At 41.9% G+C, this 17,719-nt stretch overlaps 1 protein-coding gene across 5 annotated transcripts in view; it reads left to right on the top strand.

Moving 5' to 3' along the window:
- SPIRE1 (spire-type actin nucleation factor 1) overlaps window positions 1–17,719 on the top strand; it is a 146,699-nt gene that overhangs the window by 71,524 nt on the left and 57,456 nt on the right. For all 5 annotated transcript variants that reach the window (XM_014540273.1, XM_014540275.1, XM_014540274.1 and 2 more), the window contains 2 exons: window positions 11,522–11,755; window positions 12,329–12,454. In XM_014540273.1, coding sequence (XP_014395759.1) covers window positions 11,522–11,755; window positions 12,329–12,454 — 360 coding nt within the window. The remainder of the gene's footprint in view (window positions 1–11,521; window positions 11,756–12,328; window positions 12,455–17,719) is intronic.

The raw sequence follows: 17,719 nt of genomic DNA, 5'->3' as shown, positions 1-17,719 counted from the left end.
ATGTGCCCTTGACCCAATCGATGGGCATGTGCCCTTGACCCAATCGAACCTTGAACTCCTGGTTTACACCAGCCGGGCCCTAGTCTTCTTTCCTGACTTTTATTTTGCCCTTCATTTCTGTTTTCTTTCACTAAAAGGTGAGTAAAATTGGGCTTCCTCTTTTCTAGATATATGGCTTTACTAGAAAGCTCCCTGTTCATACGTAGTCTGACCCGACTGCATGTCTGCCCTTGACAACCCAGAATGCTAAGGAACAGGAGACGATCTGATAATATATCTCTTGAGTGGGTCATTGTGTAGTTCCTACAATTGGCTCCTTGTAAAGCCGGTTTAGTACATCAGCATGGCTTTGTGAGCCCAGTTTGTATAATTGGTGCAGTGTGTTCTCCAAACTCCCTCCCTTTTTTTTTTGTGGCAAATAGGTCAAGGTGAGTGGGATAAATGGGACTCAATGGAGTGCATGGGGCAGATATTAAAGAGCAGTTTCTACATTGTCAGGAGTGGTATACTCATATTTCTGACACTTCCACAAAAGTCTGTCTTCAGTACTTCCACAGTACTTTGTAATATCTCTAATATTTCCCTCACCCTGTTGTACTTTCTGTTTGCATGTCTGCTACTCTGCTTGACTGTAAGCACTTCCAGGGGAAGGGCTGGTTCTCATTTATCTTTGTATCTGTATTTCGGTGTTTGGTACAAAGCAGATAAAGGTCAGTCGGTTTTAAAACACAGACACAACTCTAGAAGTCTACCATTTCCCCGACCCTGTAATGGGTGAATTACATGTATACTTTTATTTTCATAGTACTTGGCCTTATGGGAAAAGTTCTAACCTAATTTGGATTTAAAAAAATATATATATATATTTTATTGATTTTTTTACAGAGAGGAAGGGAGAGGGATAGAGAGTTAGAAACGACCATCAGCTGCCTCCTGCACGCCCCCCACTGGGGATGTGCCTGCAACCAAGGCACACGCCCTTGACCGGAATCGAACCTGGGACCCTTCTGTCCCACGCTCTATCCACTGAGCCAAACTGGTTAGGGCTAATTTGGATTGTTTATACTAACTTTAATAATAGGAGGAAAGGTTAGAAAATAAATGTAAGCAAAAAAGAAAAGCCACCTGTAACCCTCTTTCCCCAGCAGTAATTGCATTTAGCATTTTGTGATTTTTATCTTTTTTTCCTATGTACATGTAAATATTTTTCATAAGTGGATCACGTGAACATATGGGTTTATAATCTAATCTAATTTTCAGTGTAGTCATAGATGCTCAATAGAGACTTGTTTTAATGAATATTTTTCATGTTTTCAAATATGTTATAAAATTTTTATGGTTACATAATATTCTATTATGTGGATATACTATAATTTACTTAACCAATCATTTATTGCTCAATGTTTAGGCTGTTTATTCATTTAAAGGAATGTTTGATTATGCACACTGCTCTGGTTTCATTCCTTTCCTCTCCCACTCTTTACTTTAGTCAGATTGATCCACTTTTAAGGCTTTGAAAGCCTCATCTTTTACGTCCAGATATTTGCAATGCTGTTCCTTCTGCTCATAACACACTTCCCACGTTGCCTAGTTAATGTCCTATGTTTAGCCATTTCTTCTTGGAAGTTTTCCCAGACTGGATTAGTTGTCCCTCCAATGTGCTTCAAAGGTGGCATTTTGTACTTACTCCTAGAAGCACTCAGTCTGCTGCATTTTAATTGCATGCTTTCTAGACTATAACCACCTTCAGGAAAGGAGCTATGCCTTATTTCCTGTTGCGTTTCTCATCCCTTAAGTGCAGTGCCAGGTATATAGCAGGAACTTAGTAAATTTATTTTTCAATGAATGAATGCATGAAAGATCCCCAGTTTCCAGTGTGTATCATTAAGTGGTGATCTTTAACGATCTCATATTTTTTATTTATCAGATGAGTATATCTTTTATTTATAAAGTGCTTTATACTAGTAGTATACAAAATATTTTCAAAACTATTATGTCATATTGTTAAACTTTGACTAATTTTTAGTATTATGCATTTATGTTTAGCCATATATGTTTAAATTCTTTTTTTAATATATTTTATTGATTTTTTACAGAGAGGAAGGGAGAGAGATAGAGAGTTAGAAACATCGATGAGAGAGAAACATCGATCAGCTGCCTCCTGCACATCTCCCACTGGGGATGTGCCCGCAACCCAGGTACATGCCCTTGACCAGAATCGAACCTGGGACCCTTCAGTCCGCAGGCCGACGCTCTATCCACTGAGCCAAACCAGTTTCGGCTAAATTCTTAATATATTAGTCTTTATTGGTATTTATATGATAATGTTAGTAATTCTCATATCTTAACTTTTCTAAGTTGAGAATTTATTTTTCAAGCAACTAGACTATATTTTAACCCAGGGGTCCTCAAACTATGGCCTGCGGGCCACATGCGGCCCACCGAAAACATTTATCTGGCCCGCCGGGGGTTTTTTGCTGCCACTGTGTGCGTAGGAATTTGTTCATAGTTTTTTTTTAAACTATAGTCCGGCCCTCCAACAGTCTGAGGGACAGTGAACTGGCCCCTTGTTTAAAAAGTTTGAGGACCCCTGTTTTAACCCTATCTTAAGTTATGATTAACTATTAACTCTGATGAGTGTTTTGTAATTATGGTTTAAATTGATTTAAAACTATAGTATAAAGCTAAAGGCCATTATTATTATTATTTTGTAGCTAGTGATTCATAATAATCAGGCTTTGATCAGGTAACAAGAAGAGTAGTCATATAGCAGATACTTGATTGGACAGGGGAGAACCTAATAGTAACTTCAAAAATAAAAGCACTTGATTAGGCTCAGAAGATAGAATTGAATTCTTCACAGCTCTCTATATTGTCATTAAGTGACAATTATCCTTTCTTTTCCTTCTTTGTTCATTTACAGCAGTGATTCCCACTTGGACATGCTCACCTTTGGGGGTGAAGGGGTTGTGTCTGAGTCTCCTGAGGAGCTTTTTCAGCCCCTTGAACTCTCTCCCTATATTGGCGATTATATCGCCATCTGTGATGAATGATGATCAGGTGTCTGAAGATAGAAACAGGCTGGGAACCACTCCCTTTCAAGATAACCAACTGGAATTCCTCCATTAGAAAAAGCCGTAGCGTTAGAGTAGAAGGGGCTGCTGGATACTGCAGTCTGCCACTGATTGATTAGTTGTGTGAATTTAGGCAGGTCATTTAATCTCTTCACCTTCAGCTTCCTTTCTGTAAAACAAAAGGATTGGATTAGATGATCTGTAAACTCACTTTTAGAAATGATCTGATTTTTCTGATGAACAAATATACAAAAATAATCTTACTCCTATATGTGAATGAAAAATGGGATTATTCCTTTGTGTAAAATGTGATGACACTGGTTTAACAGATTATTAGTATTATACATTTAAAGAGCTCTTCAAATGAATCTTTAGTAAGTAATTTCAAATTGCTGACAATTCTTCATTATCTCAGAAAAAGAACATTCCTGGTGAATTCTTTTATCTATACTCAAGCTCTTGAATCTAGGACAGTGATCTCATCTGGCCTGATTGTCTTAAATATCATCTCTGTGCTGACGACTTGATACCTGAAAACTGCATTGCTCCTCTGAAATTGCTGGCCAGTTTACCAGTCCTCTGAGATATCTAATGGGCATCTCAAACTTAATCTGCCTGAAGGGAATTCCTGATTTCCCTCCAAACCTGCTATTCTTTAAGTCTTCCATATTTGATCAAGACAGAAACTTTGGAGTTTCTTTGGTTACTAATAATTAACCATCCATCTATTGGCAAATGCTTTACTTTCCGAATATAACGGAACACTGCCCACTTCTCACCAGCACTCCTTCCTACTGCCCTATTCCACTAGAGTCTATTTTCAGTCAAGAACCAGAAGCATTCATTTTTAGTCATAAATTGTGTCATTGTCAATCCTCTACTCATAACCTTCAGTGGCTCCCCATTTCCCTTAGCATAAAAGTCAAACAATTAGTCAATGAGGTTTTGTATGACCTGGCCCTCCATTACTTCTCATTTCATACTTTTTCTCTTACTCACTTTTCTTCAGACACACTGGTCACCTTGCTATTGACAGAACAGTCCAGGCACACTCCCTCCTCAGGGTCTTTGCACCGGCTCTTCTGCCTGAAACTATCTCCCCAGATAGTCACAGAGCTGCTCTCTCACCTCCTTCCAGTTGTTTCTATGTTAACTATTTGGTGTAAGGTCTAAACTGACTTTTCTATTTAAAATTGCATGCTACCACCACCACCACCCCGCACTTTACACTGTATTTTCCTCCACAGCATGTAGCACCATCCAACAATACTGTAATTTATTTGATAATCTTGCTTATTGTCTCTCTTCTAAAATGTCAGCTTCGGAGGGCAGGGATTTGTTTCGGTTCGCTTCACTGCTGTATCACTGGCTTTGTGACATTTGGCAAATAATCTGCACAATCTCTTTTCTCATCTGTAAAAATAAAGGGGATAATAAATGGTTATATGTTGTTTACAGATATAATTTTGGCTAAGTACTCCCTAGTGAGTTTATATTAAGGCTGAAGAAGTCATGAGTTGCATAACCCATTTCACAAACTACAAGCAGTAACACATGCCTATAGGAGGGCGGGACTCAAGAAAGGGTGGCCCTCTGGCCTGTCTGGCCGGGAAGCAGCAGCACTCCTGCCCGCCTGTGCTGAGAATGGCTTCCTCTGGGAATCCTCATGCTTTCTTTCCTCGCTGCTACTTTTCACGGCTGGTTCTTAAGACCTGCACAGCACTGATGCTGCTGTTCTCTCTGCTCGGGGCTCAAAGGGTTAGAGGGGGTGCATGGGGCCCAGACCACTTTTGCAATGTACTTTCCATTTAAGGAACAGTTTATAAATTTTTTTATTGAAAAAAATTAATTTCTAATTTCCAGACTTCATCAAAGGAAACTCTGGAATATAACCCATTCAGAAGTTATGAGATATGCCTTTTAAAATGGCATTTCAGTTGCCATTTTGGAAAAATGTTACTAAAAGAGGCAAGATTAAAATATCCTCAGAGCTCAGCTAGTCCTGAAAGTATATTTATTATGTACTTAAGCCTTTAAAGATTGCAAATCTCTGTTACTTATTAATACAAATTTGCTTTATGAAGATAAAATGTCTGTGAGGACAATGGAAAAGTACATATTTTGATAACCTAATATTGTAGTGACATTAAAGTACTCTCTGTGTAGCAAAACATAATTTAATCCTTAAAAATACTGGTCCCTGCTTCCCTGTTTTGACAGATAAAAGTGAATGTTGAGGTGGTGGCTATGACTGGAGTAGAACCAGAAGGAACTGGCAGTTGGTTATTAGCGGCTGTCCTTGCCCTGACTCTTCTCAGGTTGTACTTTCTTGTTTGTTTTTTCAGTTTAGCACAGAAGCCTTTTGCTTCAGAAATTATGAGGTGAACTGCTCAGAATGAGCTAGTTTTACATAAGAGCAATTTCAGCACCTGGGGCTGAGAGAAACATTCTATGTACTGTGGAAATTTTTGTGCCTTTTCTGTCCTGTGTGTCTGTTTGAAGAAAGGTTGTAGAAAGAGTAGGCCTGCCTTCTCTACTGAAACCCCAGAGGGGCAAGTTGCCATTGGACCTCCTCCCTCAGTACCCCGGTAGTGTGGTCTGTGGTCACGAGTGTCTTCCTTTTTCACTTTCTGTTCCTGGCTTTAGCTCTGTTGCCTTTGCCTGTGTGAATAGAGCTGTGCATTGGTTAAGTTCATGGGCTTTGAAGCAGACCTGGTTTGAGTTCTGGCTCCATTGTTTACTTAATCATTTTCTTTTCTTTTTCTTTTTATTTATTTATTTATTTATTTTTAATATCACGGTACATGCCCTTGACCGGAATCGAACCCGGGACCCTTCAGTCCGCAGGCCGACGCTCCATCCACTGAGCCAAACCGGTTTCGGCTTTCTTTTCTTTTTAAAAAATATATTTTATTTATTTTTTACAGAGAGGAAGGGAGAGGGATAGAGAGTTAGAAACATCGATGAGAGAGAAACACCGATCAGCTGCCTCCTGCGTACTCCCCACTGGGGATGTGCCCGCAACCAAGGTACATGCCCTTGACCGGAATTGAACCTGGGACCCTTGAATCCGCAGGCTGACGCTCTATCCACTGAGCCAAACCGGTTAGGGCTACCTAATCATTTTCTTAATCTCAACTTGTTTATCTCTAGAATTGGGAGGGGATAATATTCGTAGTACCTCCATAATAGTACTATGATGAGAATTAAATAAGATAATGCATAAAAATGTTTAGCACAGGCCCTTACACATGTAAATAAGCTCAATAGATGTTAGCTATTACTATAAAATCTACTTTAAGCTGCATTTCTTTTATTCACTCTTTTTTTTTTTTAAAGCAGGCTTAATTCACTTTATTTTTTTTTTGGCATAAAATTATGTGGTGGCCACAGCTGGAGCCTGGGTCCTCTGCACAGAAGCTCTGGTGTGGGTCTTTAGAAGAGGGCCAGTGAAATCCTGATAGGGAGACTTGGTGAACACAGTCTCTTTCCAGAGATCTGGGTGAGATAGCTGTAGGTCTTAGAGATGGCATCAAAGGTGGCTTTGGCGAAGTTGCCCAGGGCGGCAGTGCAGCCCCTGGCCGAGGCGTAGCAGTCGTCACTGCCGGCCATCATCAGCAACTTCTTGGGCACAGGGGCCGAGACAATGCCCGTACCCCTGGGGGCCGGGATGGGGCGCACCAGTGCAGAGCCACAGCGGCCAGTCACCTTGCAAGGACCGGTGTGGGGCTGGCCGATCTTGTTTCCCCAGTAGCCTCGCCGCACAGGGACAATTGAGAGCTTGGCCAGGATACTGGCTCCACGGATGGCAGTGGCTACTTCCTTTGAGCACTTAACACTCAGACTGACATGTCCATTGTAGTCCCCAGTGGGACAAATGCCTTGAACTGGGTCCTCTGGCCAGCATGTGTCTGCTTTTGCACGGGCATAATCTTCAAGACCTCATCCTTGAGGGATGCCCCCAAGAGAAAGTCAATGATCTCAGATTCCTTGATGGGCAAGGAGAATAGACAGATTTTCTCTAGGGATTTGATCTTCATGTCCTTGACCAGGAGGCCCAGCTTAGTGACAGGGATCCACTCCTTGCCCTCGGCCTTGCCTCCACGAGCTCCACGGCCTCAGCCCCTGCCCTGACCCCAGCCGTGACCCCGGCCCCTAATGCCACTGCCAAATTGCCACAACCTCCTATTTCGGGGCCGTGGGGCCCCTGGGCCCTTCCGTAGCACCGGCGTCATCTGCCTTTTGGAGTTTCGTCAGAAAAGAACTATTCACTCTTTCAACAAAATATTACTAATATACATGAATAACTATGCATACTCTTTGCTGGGTGCCAAGAATACAACAGTGACCAAAACAGATGTGGCCTCGACCACACAGTCCAGTGAGATTTTTGTGCCTTGGAACTTGTCAGTTATTAGAAGAAAACTTTTTGACCCCGTCTAAAGCAGAAAAATTTAAATTGAAGGAGGGATGAAGTTTTAAATTAAAAGCTTAGTAAAAGACGGAAGTTTCAAAAACAAAAGACTTAGGAAAATCAGTGTACTTTTGCAGAGTTTTGAATATAAGTGCTTCTACAAGATTTAGATCGCCTGTAAGGACAATTAGTAGGTCAGCACCGTACAAGTAAGAAAGGGAGTAGAAAGAAATAAGGTCTGTGAAGTAGACTGGAGCAAGTCCATGGAGGTTAAAAAAAAGAGTGAAACAAGGAAAGCAATTGTGAACTGAAAAGTGAAGTCAGTAATTTTCCAGCACAAAAGTCATAACCTCTGGTGCAGAATCAGAATTTAAGAACTAGTTTTGAAAGAAGCAGGATTTGGTTTAGAAATAAAAACTTCTATGCGATAGTTATATTCATAGTTTGGTAACTTGTTTGTTTTAATATCAGTAAATAATATGTCAGAATATGCTATTAACTATAAGTAGTACATTTTATACATTGTAGTAAAACATTTTAAATATATTTTTACTATAGTGAATAGATTATGTTGATATATTTATTTACTTGGAAAAATCTTACTGCAAAATTTTTTTATATAATCTTACCTATTAAAATTAGGCAATTTTAGAAACAACTGAAAATCAACTGATGAATGGGTGAAGAGAATGTGTTACATTCATGCAATATAATGTTATTTGGCAATAAAAAGAATTGTGGTACTGATACATGCTACAATGTGGTTGGAGTATGTAATGAGCCATGCTAAGTGATAGAAGCAGGTCACAAAAGATCACATACTATATAATTCAATTTATATGAAACATCCAGAATAGCTAAATTTACAGAGATAGAAAGTAGATAATGGTTGTATACTAGTGGGGGAGAGAATGGGGTTAGGGAAAAATGGGGAGTGACTGCTAATGGGTATGGGGTTTCTTTTGGGGTGATGAAAATGTTCTAAAATTTGTTGTGGTCATGATTGCATAACTCTGAATATACTAACAACCATTGAATTGTACAATTTTTTTCTTTAAGATTTTTAAAAATTGATTTTTGAAGAGAGAGAGAAAAAGGGAGTAGGAGTGAGAGCAGCAAGACATCAATTGGCTGCCGCCAGCATGCCCCCTACTGGGGGATTGAGCATGCAATTGGGGCGTGTGCCCTGACTGGAAATTGAACTGTAACCTCTTGGCTCATAGGTCAATGCTCAACTATTAAACATCGTTTTTGTTTTAGTTGTATTTATGGTGAACAATATGTTGCTAGATTATCTCTCTTTTTAATCTCATCTGAGAGTCTTTTTAAAGAATTTATCTTTATTGTTGAATGTATTATAGATATCCCCTCTCCCCTTTAAAAAATTTTTTTAAAATTGATTTCAGAGAGGAAGGGAGAGGGAGAGAGGCAGAAACATTAATGATGATAGAAAATTATGGATCGGCTGCCTCCTGCACATCCTCCACTGGAAATCGAGCCCTCAACCTAGGAATTGAACTGTGACCTCCTGATTCATATGCTCAACCACTGAGCCACATGGGCCAGGCTCCTCTCCCTTTTTTGTCCCATTGACCCCCTCCACTCCACACCAACCTCTCCCAGGCCTTCACTTATCCAGGGGTCCTCAAACTTTTTAAACAGGGGGCCAGTTCACTGTCCCTCAGACCATTGGAGGGCCGGACTATAGTTTAAAAAAAAACTATGAACAAATTGCAACCTGGGTATGTGCCCTTGACCAGAATCAAACCCGGGACCTTTCAGTCCGCAGGCTGATTCTCTATCCACTGAGCCAAACCAGCAAGAGCAAAGGTTGAGATTTTAAAAGAGCAAATTATTAGCAGTTACTACTTTACAGAAGCTGAAAACAAACCATGTTCTAGAACAGTGGTTCTCAACCTTCTGGCCCTTTAAATACAGTTCCTCATGTTGTGACCCAACCATAAAATTATTTTCGTTGCTACTTCATAACTGTAATGTTGCTACTGTTATGAATCATAATGTAAATATCTGATATGCAGGATGGCCTTAGGCGACCCCTGTGAAAGGGTCGTTTGACCGCCAAAGGGGTCGCGACCCACAGGTTGAGAACCGCTGCTCTATGCTGTCTCAAAGGATAAGAGATTCTTCTTTTTTTAAAAATATTTTTTATTTTATTTTTATTTTAAATATATTTTATTGATTTTTTACAGAGAGGAAGGGAGAGGGTTAGAGAGTTAGAAACATTGATGAGAGAGAATCATCGATCAGCTGCCTCCTGCACACCCCCAACTGGGGATGTGCCCGCAACCAAGGTACAATCCCTTGACTGGAATCGAACCGAGGACCCTTCAGTCCGCAGGCCGATGCTCTATCCACTGAGCCAAACCGGTTAGGGCAAGATTCTTCTTTTTTACAGCTGCATAGTATTGCATGGTGTAAATGTACCACAGCTTTTTAATCCGCTTGTCTACTGATGGGCATTTGGGCTATTTCCAGATCTTAATTATTGTAAATTGTGCTGCTATGAACATAGGGGTGCATACATTCTTTCTGATTGGTCTTTCAGGTTTCTTAGGATATAGTCCTAGAAGTGGGATCACTGGGTCAAAAGGCAGTTCCATTTTTAATTTTTTTAGGAAACTCCATACTGTTTTCCACAGTGGCTGTACCAGTCTGCATTCCCACCAGTAGTGCACTAGGGTTCCCTTTTCTCCACATCCTCACTAGCACTTGTCATTTGTTGATTTGTTGATGATAACCATTCTGTCAGGTGTGAGCTGATACCTCATTGTTGTTTTAATTTGTATCTCTCTGATGATTAATGACTTCGAGCATTTTTTCATATGTCTCTTGGCCTTCCTTATATCTGTGTTGAAGAAGTGTTTATTTAGGTCCTTTGCCCATTTTTTAAATTGGAATGTTTGTCTTCCTTTTGTTGAGATGTATGAGTTCTTTATATATTTTGAATATTAACCCCTTATCAGATGTATCATTGGTAAATATGTTCACGCATACATTGGGTTCCCTTTTCATTTTGATGGTTTCTTTTACTGTGCAGAAGCTTTTTAGTTTGACGTAGTACCATTGTTTATTTTTTTCCTTTCTCTTGCCCTAGCAGATTTTTTGGCGAAAATTGCGCAACCTGAGATGTTTGAGATTTTGCTGCCTATGGTTTCTTCTAGGATTTTTATGGTTTCACAACTGACATTTAAGTCTTTTACACATTTTGAGTTTATTTTTATCTATGTGTAAGTTGGTGGTCTAGTTTCATCTTTTTGCATGTTGCTGTCCAATTTTCTCAGCACCATTTGTTGAAGAGACTGTCTTTAGTCCGTTGTATGTTCTTGCCTTCTTTGTCAAATATTAGTTGACCATAATGGTGTGGGTCTATTTTTGGATTCTCTTTTCTGTTCTATTAATCTATATGCCTGTTCTTGTGCCAGTACCAAGCTATTTTGATTACAGTAGCTTTATAGTATAACCAAAGTTATGTAGTATAACTTGATATTTGCTATTGTGATCCCTCCAACTTTGCTCTTTTCTCAAGATTGCTGCGGCTATTCGGGGACTTTTTTTGTTCCATATGAATTTTTGGAGTATTTGTTCTAGATCTATGAAATATGCCATTGGTATTTTAATAGGGAAGGGTTTATTTATTTATATTTTTAAAAATTTATTTTTTTATTGATTTCAGAGAGGAATGGAGAGAGAGAGAAACATCAGTGATGAAAGAGAATCGCCGATTGGCTGCCTCCTGTACTCCCCCAACTGGGGATTGAGCCAGCAATCCGGCCATGTAACCTGACAGGGAATCAAACCATGACCTCCTGGTTCATAGGTTGATGCTCAACCACTGAGCCATTGCGGGCAGGCAGGGAAGGGTTTTTTAATGAGACTAACCTTTAAATTGGTAGACTGAGCAAAGCAGATTGCCCTCCCTAAGATGTGTGGGCCTCCCTAATCAGTTGAAGGTCTTACAGTTCTATAAAAATGTTTAGTCACCTCCATTAACCACTTTTTTTAATGTTTCTAGGTTATTGAATCTTTGGGTATTATTATTTATAAAGCACTGGACTATGGTTTGAAGGAGAATGAAGAAAGAGAATTAAGTCCTCCCCTGGAGCAACTTATCGATCACATGGCCAACACGGTCGAAGCAGATGGTAGCAATGATGAGGGTTATGAGGCTGCAGATGAAGGCCTGGAAGATGAAGAAGATGAAAAGAGAAAAATTTCAGCTATCCGGTCATATAGAGATGTCATGAAGGTAAAGCAGCAGTTTACATAGTACTGATTTCTTTCAAGAGTTATTTCACTTAAAAAAATTGATGATTCAGTATTTGATAATAGTTCTTAGACTTCTCGATTCTGTGATTTGTTCAGAGCTTCAATATGGCCTTTTAAAAACCACTTTTAGGTATTAATATGTCCTTTATCTGATAAAGGTTATCATATGTCTTCAATTGACTTATGCATTCTTCTTTTTAAAATGGAATAAACAACAATTGTGATCCATTTATTTATAGGAAGATTCTGAATCTGAACTATCACAACTGATTATTTTACTTTGTTTTCTTGACCTATCCATTGCTATTATTCTATCATTTTCAAATAGGCGCTAACTAATTCTAGTAAGCTCGATGGTGCTGTTGGATATTTGTTAGTTTAGTGGACCACTTACTGATGGTCTTGTGATGCGTTAAGCTTTGACTAGTGGGAATTGCGGAATTGCCTTGCTGTCTGATGTGAAAATACAAATATACTAGATGTGTCTGTTTTTACTAGTAAGGTACAAAAAACCCAAATAATAAACAAGCATCATTATTTTCTTCTTCTGTAGTTATGTGCTGCTCATCTCCCAACTGAATCAGAGGCACCAAATCATTATCAGGCAGTATGTCGTGCACTGTTTGCGGAAACAATGGAACTGCATACATTTCTGAGTAAAATTAAAAGTGCAAAGGAGGTAAGTACTATTGCTTTCATACTTATTAGCATTGTGAAAGATAAACATAAATTTTCAAAATTGTCATATTATTTAAAGTATTTATTATCATCCTTCTGATGAATGCTAAAATTCATTCAAGAAAGAAGCAACTTAGGCAGGATTTACTTATTTTATTGTTGAGTGTATGACAGATGTCCCCCATTTCCCCCCCTTTGCCTCCTTCTATTGGACTCCCACCACACCCCAGGCCTTCACCTGTCTATTGTCTGTGTCCCTGGCTATACATATATGCATATAAGTTCTTTGATTAATCTCTTCCCGCCCTCCCTCCCACCTTTCCTCTGTCTGTTCTATGCTTCCATGTCTATGGTCCTGTGGGTGAATCTATTTTCTAAAAAAAAGAGTTTTATAAAGCATCCTTATAAATGGGAAATAAATAATACTTAATTGGTTTAATCAATTTCTCATATGACTTGATTTTTCACTCTTTCTGCCATTCTTTTGTCCACTTTAAAACATGTTAGTACATCTTTCAGGAAGGGATAAGGACTCTCAAAGGAGGCTACACCTTTGATATTTTAACTCTTTTATAGTTAAAGTGTTTAGCGCCGGCCTGCAGACTGAAAGGATTTGATTAAATATTTAATGGAAGAGATGTGAATTATTCAGATTATCCAAAATATTATTTTATCTATTTTATTTATTATTATTTATTATGTCTATGAGTTAAAAATATTATATGTAGAGTACAACAGTAAGCATTCTAATTTATTTACTAGGTGAATTGCCATATTTTACATTACACAGAAGGTCATCGAGATTCATGAGTTCTGTATAAAGCAGCACAGCATCTGGCACACAGTAACAGCTCAGTAATGATAGGTAGTGGGTATCATTCCTTTTATGACTAAAGTAGAGAGTTTATCTGAAACGCTAGTTTAGAACTTAGGATGACACAATTTGCGGAGGTACGCATGTAGGATATGTAAGGGAGGAAGGAAACAACTAATCTATATTAGTCAAATAAGACCAATTAGCTCTGGTAATCAGTTAATAACAGATGTCTCAGCCAGGTCACCCTTAATAAATCACCTTGAATAAATCCATTGTATATGTATGAATCAGAACTCTAATCATGCCTCTTCAGATCTAGCCAGGCTACTGCTTATAGTCTGTCTTTTTATGTTAGGCCAATGAAAAGCTATGTCTATTTCTTTTTAGGATTTTATAGAGCTGGACCCAAGAGGCAAGTCTTCAACAGGGTGAAAAGGGTGAACTATATGTTATTTGAAGAGTAATGATATAGATCATGAGTCACTTTTCCTCCTGGACAGAACCAGAGGATGTAGGGTTCGATTAAAAGCTTCAGAGTAAACATCTGAAAGCACAGCCTCAATTATGGTTTTGTAAGTAGTAGAAAATATTACTTTAAAAAAATGTCTATTTTTTTTATTGATTTCAGAGAGGAAGGGAGAGGGAGAGAGAGATAGAAACATCAGTAATGAGAGAGAATCACTGATTGGCTGCCTCCAGCACCCCCCCCCCCTCACTGGGGACCAAGCCCACCAACTGGGGCATGTGCCCTTGACTGGAATCAAACCCAGGACCCTTCAGTCTGTAGGCCAGTGCTCTATCTACTGAGCAAAACCAGCCAGGGCAGAAAAGATTACTTTTTAAGGTTATAATTATTGAAATTGCCTTATCCAGAAACGTTAAGCTTTGTTTTTAGGGTGGAAGTACAGTCCTGTGGGTTTACTAGAGTAAATTAAATGGCCTCTTTTTTTTTTTTTAAGTTCTTGCAACACAGACATTCTTAGAAACTATTTCTGAGCTTAAAGACAATAATAAGTATTTTTCTATTCCAGTGAGTTTAAAAAATTTTTTTTTGTTCTTGATTAGAACTCCTGACCCTTCGGTACATGGGCTGACCCTCTAATCTCTGAGCCACACTGGCGAGAGATAAGTTCTTTCTAGTCTCTGATTCCCTCTTGGGAAGCTGCTCTTTCCTCCACATCTTCATATCTCTGGACTGGGGAGGGTTAGTAATAGTCTCTCTCTCTACTGTTTCCAAACAATTACTCTTTTTATCCTTAAACAAAAAGCTCATGTGGTCCACTTCTGTTATTCTTAAACCCATTGTCACTGTCATCTGCTATCACCTTGAGTGATTTCTTTGATAAAAAGGACCTATAGCTTTGTATTCTTTTTAAAAAATATATTTTATTGATTTTTTTACAGAGAGGAAGAGAGAGGGATAGAGAGTTAAAAACATCAATGAGAGAGAAACATCGATCAGCTGCCTCCTGCACACCACCCACTGGGGATGTGCCCGCAACCAAGGTACATGCCCTTGACCGGAATCGAACCTGGGACCTTTCAGTCAGCAGGCCGGTGCTCTATCCACTGAGCCAAACCGGTTAGGGCTAACTTTGTATTCTTGACTTCTCCTCTACTTTAGTACTCTGCATACCTGAATACACCATTGTCCTTGAAATAACCTGCAGTCATTCCACCTTGGAAGTCATGGGCTCTCAAACCCCACTTCATAACTGCCCCCTGCCCTTTGAGCTCTTCCCCTCACTGCACCTGACCTAGTCTTCCAGTCCCTTGCTGCCCCCCATTTTCTTACAGTCTATCACTTCCTGGAATCACTTTCTTTTCTACATGGATTAGGGTCAATCACTTTATCAGTTCAGGTCTCCATGTCCAACCTAGATTACTGCTTGTCTCATCATCACTGTGAATCCTCTCCATACAGTCCATCTTCCACATTGTTGATGAGTGATTCTTGGAGATGAAAGAGCTGACCTGAGCAATCTGGCTCCAGGCCCAAACCTCTGCGTGCTCCTTCAGCCTGACCATGTGCTGGCTTTCCTTGGCAGGCCTCACAGGAGAAGCTGCCCTCCCCACATGGGACTCGGTGCACAGCCAGTGTCCTGCATTCTGGTTTTCGCTGGGATGGCAAGGACTCAGAACATTCCACTCGGCCAGCCATGCTCGAATGTACACTGTATTCCTAGCCCGGTGCTTCCACTTGAAGGCCCTTTGTTGAGACGTTTTCCTCCCCTCTGACTCAGAACTTTCCATTTTTAGCCTTCCCTCTTTCCCTCCCACTGGTCCTCAAGTCCATCGAATGGCAGAACCTTTTTCCAGAATTCCTCAGCAGTAGGAAGATTTCCCCCACCTGCATTGCATGTCACCTGACCCTAGCTCACTGCTATTCTGTAGGGGGAAAATGGAACAAGGGGAACAAAACATCCTTTTTGGCCTCTTGTTCACACTTGCAGTAAGTGAGCAAAGGCTTGATTATTACTTTCAGTTTGTCTCATCCTCCCTGATCACTAGATACCTGGCAACCCAACAGAGCTATGCTGCTCCCCTTAATATGACTCCCCATCACCTATATCAAAACTCCATTGTATTCCACACAGGCCCTTCATGGTATTTCATGTTCTTGTGTTTTTATTCTCCTTTTCAACACTATCTTCTTTGCATTTAAGTTATCCAATAAAAATTATTATATTTCCGAATACATCATGTGATTATATATTTGTGACCCTTTACATTCTGTTCTTTCTGCCTGGAAATTCTTTCTCCCCTTGTCTGCTTGGTGGACTCCTATTTATCCATTTAAACTCCGCTTACATTTTACCTCCATGTGAAATATTTTTTAAAAATGTAATTTATTGATTTCAGAGAGGGAGAGAGAGAGAAACATCAATGATGAGAGAGACTCATTGATCGTCTGCCTCCTACACTCCCCACCCTGGTGATAGAGCCCACAACCTGGGCATATGCCCTGACCTGGAATCGAACCATGACCTCTTGGTTCATAGGTCAACACTTAACCACTGAGCCACGCTGGCTGGGCTCCACGTGAAATATTCATGACCTCTCTCCAGTTTTATGTCCTCCATGACCTTTATATCTCATACATCCTTCAGTCTCACACTTCTGATACTCCATGGTAGTTACTTCCTTATGTACTTACTAGAGGCCCGGTGCACAAAAATTTGTGCACTCGGGGGGGTCCTTCAGCCCGGCCTGTGCCCTCTCGAAGTCTGGGACCCCTCGGGGGATGACCACCTGCTGGCTTAGGCCCCCACCCTGGGGGGATTGGGCCTAAGCTGGCAGTCAGACATCCCTCTGACAGCCCGGGAGCCCTCGGGGGATGTCTACTTGCCAGCGGGGAGCAGGCCTAAGCTGCAGTTGGACATCCTTAGCGCTGCCGAGGAGGCGGGAGAGGCTCCCACCACCACTGCTGTACTGGCTGTAATGGCTGTTTGCAGGCTGGCCACAGCCCCTTCAGGGTGGGGGGTCCTGCTGGGGTGCCTGGCCAGCCTGGGTGAGGGGCTTATGGCTGTTTGCAGGCTGGCCACAGCCCCTTCAGGGTAGGGGTCCCCCCTGGGGTGCCTGGCCATCCTGGCTGAGGGGCTGAGGGCCGTTTGCAGGCTGGCCACAGCCCCTTCAGGGTAGGGGTCCCCCCTGGGGTGCCTGGCCATCCTGGCTGAGGGGCTGAGGGCCGTTTGCAGGCTGGCCACAGCCCCTTCAGGGTAGGGGTCCCCCCTGGGGTGCCTGGCCATCCTGGCTGAGGGGCTGAGGGCCGTTTGCAGGCTGGCCACAGCCCCTTCAGGGTAGGGGTCCCCCCTGGGGTGCCTGGCCATCCTGGCTGAGGGGCTGAGGGCCGTTTGCAGGCTGGCCACAGCCCCTTCAGGGTAGGGGTCCCCCCTGGGGTGCCTGGCCATCCTGGCTGAGGGGCTGAGGGCCGTTTGCAGGCTGGCCACAGCCCCTTCAGGGTAGGGGTCCCCCCTGGGGTGCCTGGCCATCCTGGCTGAGGGGCTGAGGGCCGTTTGCAGGCTGGCCACAGCCCCTTCAGGGTAGGGGTCCCCCCTGGGGTGCCTGGCCATCCTGGCTGAGGGGCTGAGGGCCGTTTGCAGGCTGGCCACAGCCCCTTCAGGGTAGGGGTCCCCCCTGGGGTGCCTGGCCATCCTGGCTGAGGGGCTGAGGGCCGTTTGCAGGCTGGCCACAGCCCCTTCAGGGTGGGGGGTCCTGCTGGGGTGCCTGGCCAGTCTGGGTGAGAGTCTGAGGGCCGTTTTCAGGCTGGCCAAGCCCCCCAGCGGGGACCCTCACCCCATGAGGGTGTGGTCATCCTGGGTGAGGGGCTTATGGCTGTTTTCAGGCTCCCCTTCAGCCCTTCAGGGTAGGGGTCCCCCCTGGGGTGCCTGGCCATCCTGGCTGAGGGGCTGAGGGCCGTTTGCAGGAGCCCCTTCACCCCTTCAGGGT

Source organism: Myotis brandtii, unplaced genomic scaffold (assembly GCF_000412655.1).
Source record: "Myotis brandtii unplaced genomic scaffold, ASM41265v1 scaffold240, whole genome shotgun sequence".
In the NCBI taxonomy this organism is placed as follows: Eukaryota; Metazoa; Chordata; class Mammalia; order Chiroptera; family Vespertilionidae; genus Myotis; species Myotis brandtii.
The sequence above is the reverse complement of the archived record's forward strand: the minus strand, read 5'-3'. Positions and strand labels throughout refer to the sequence as shown.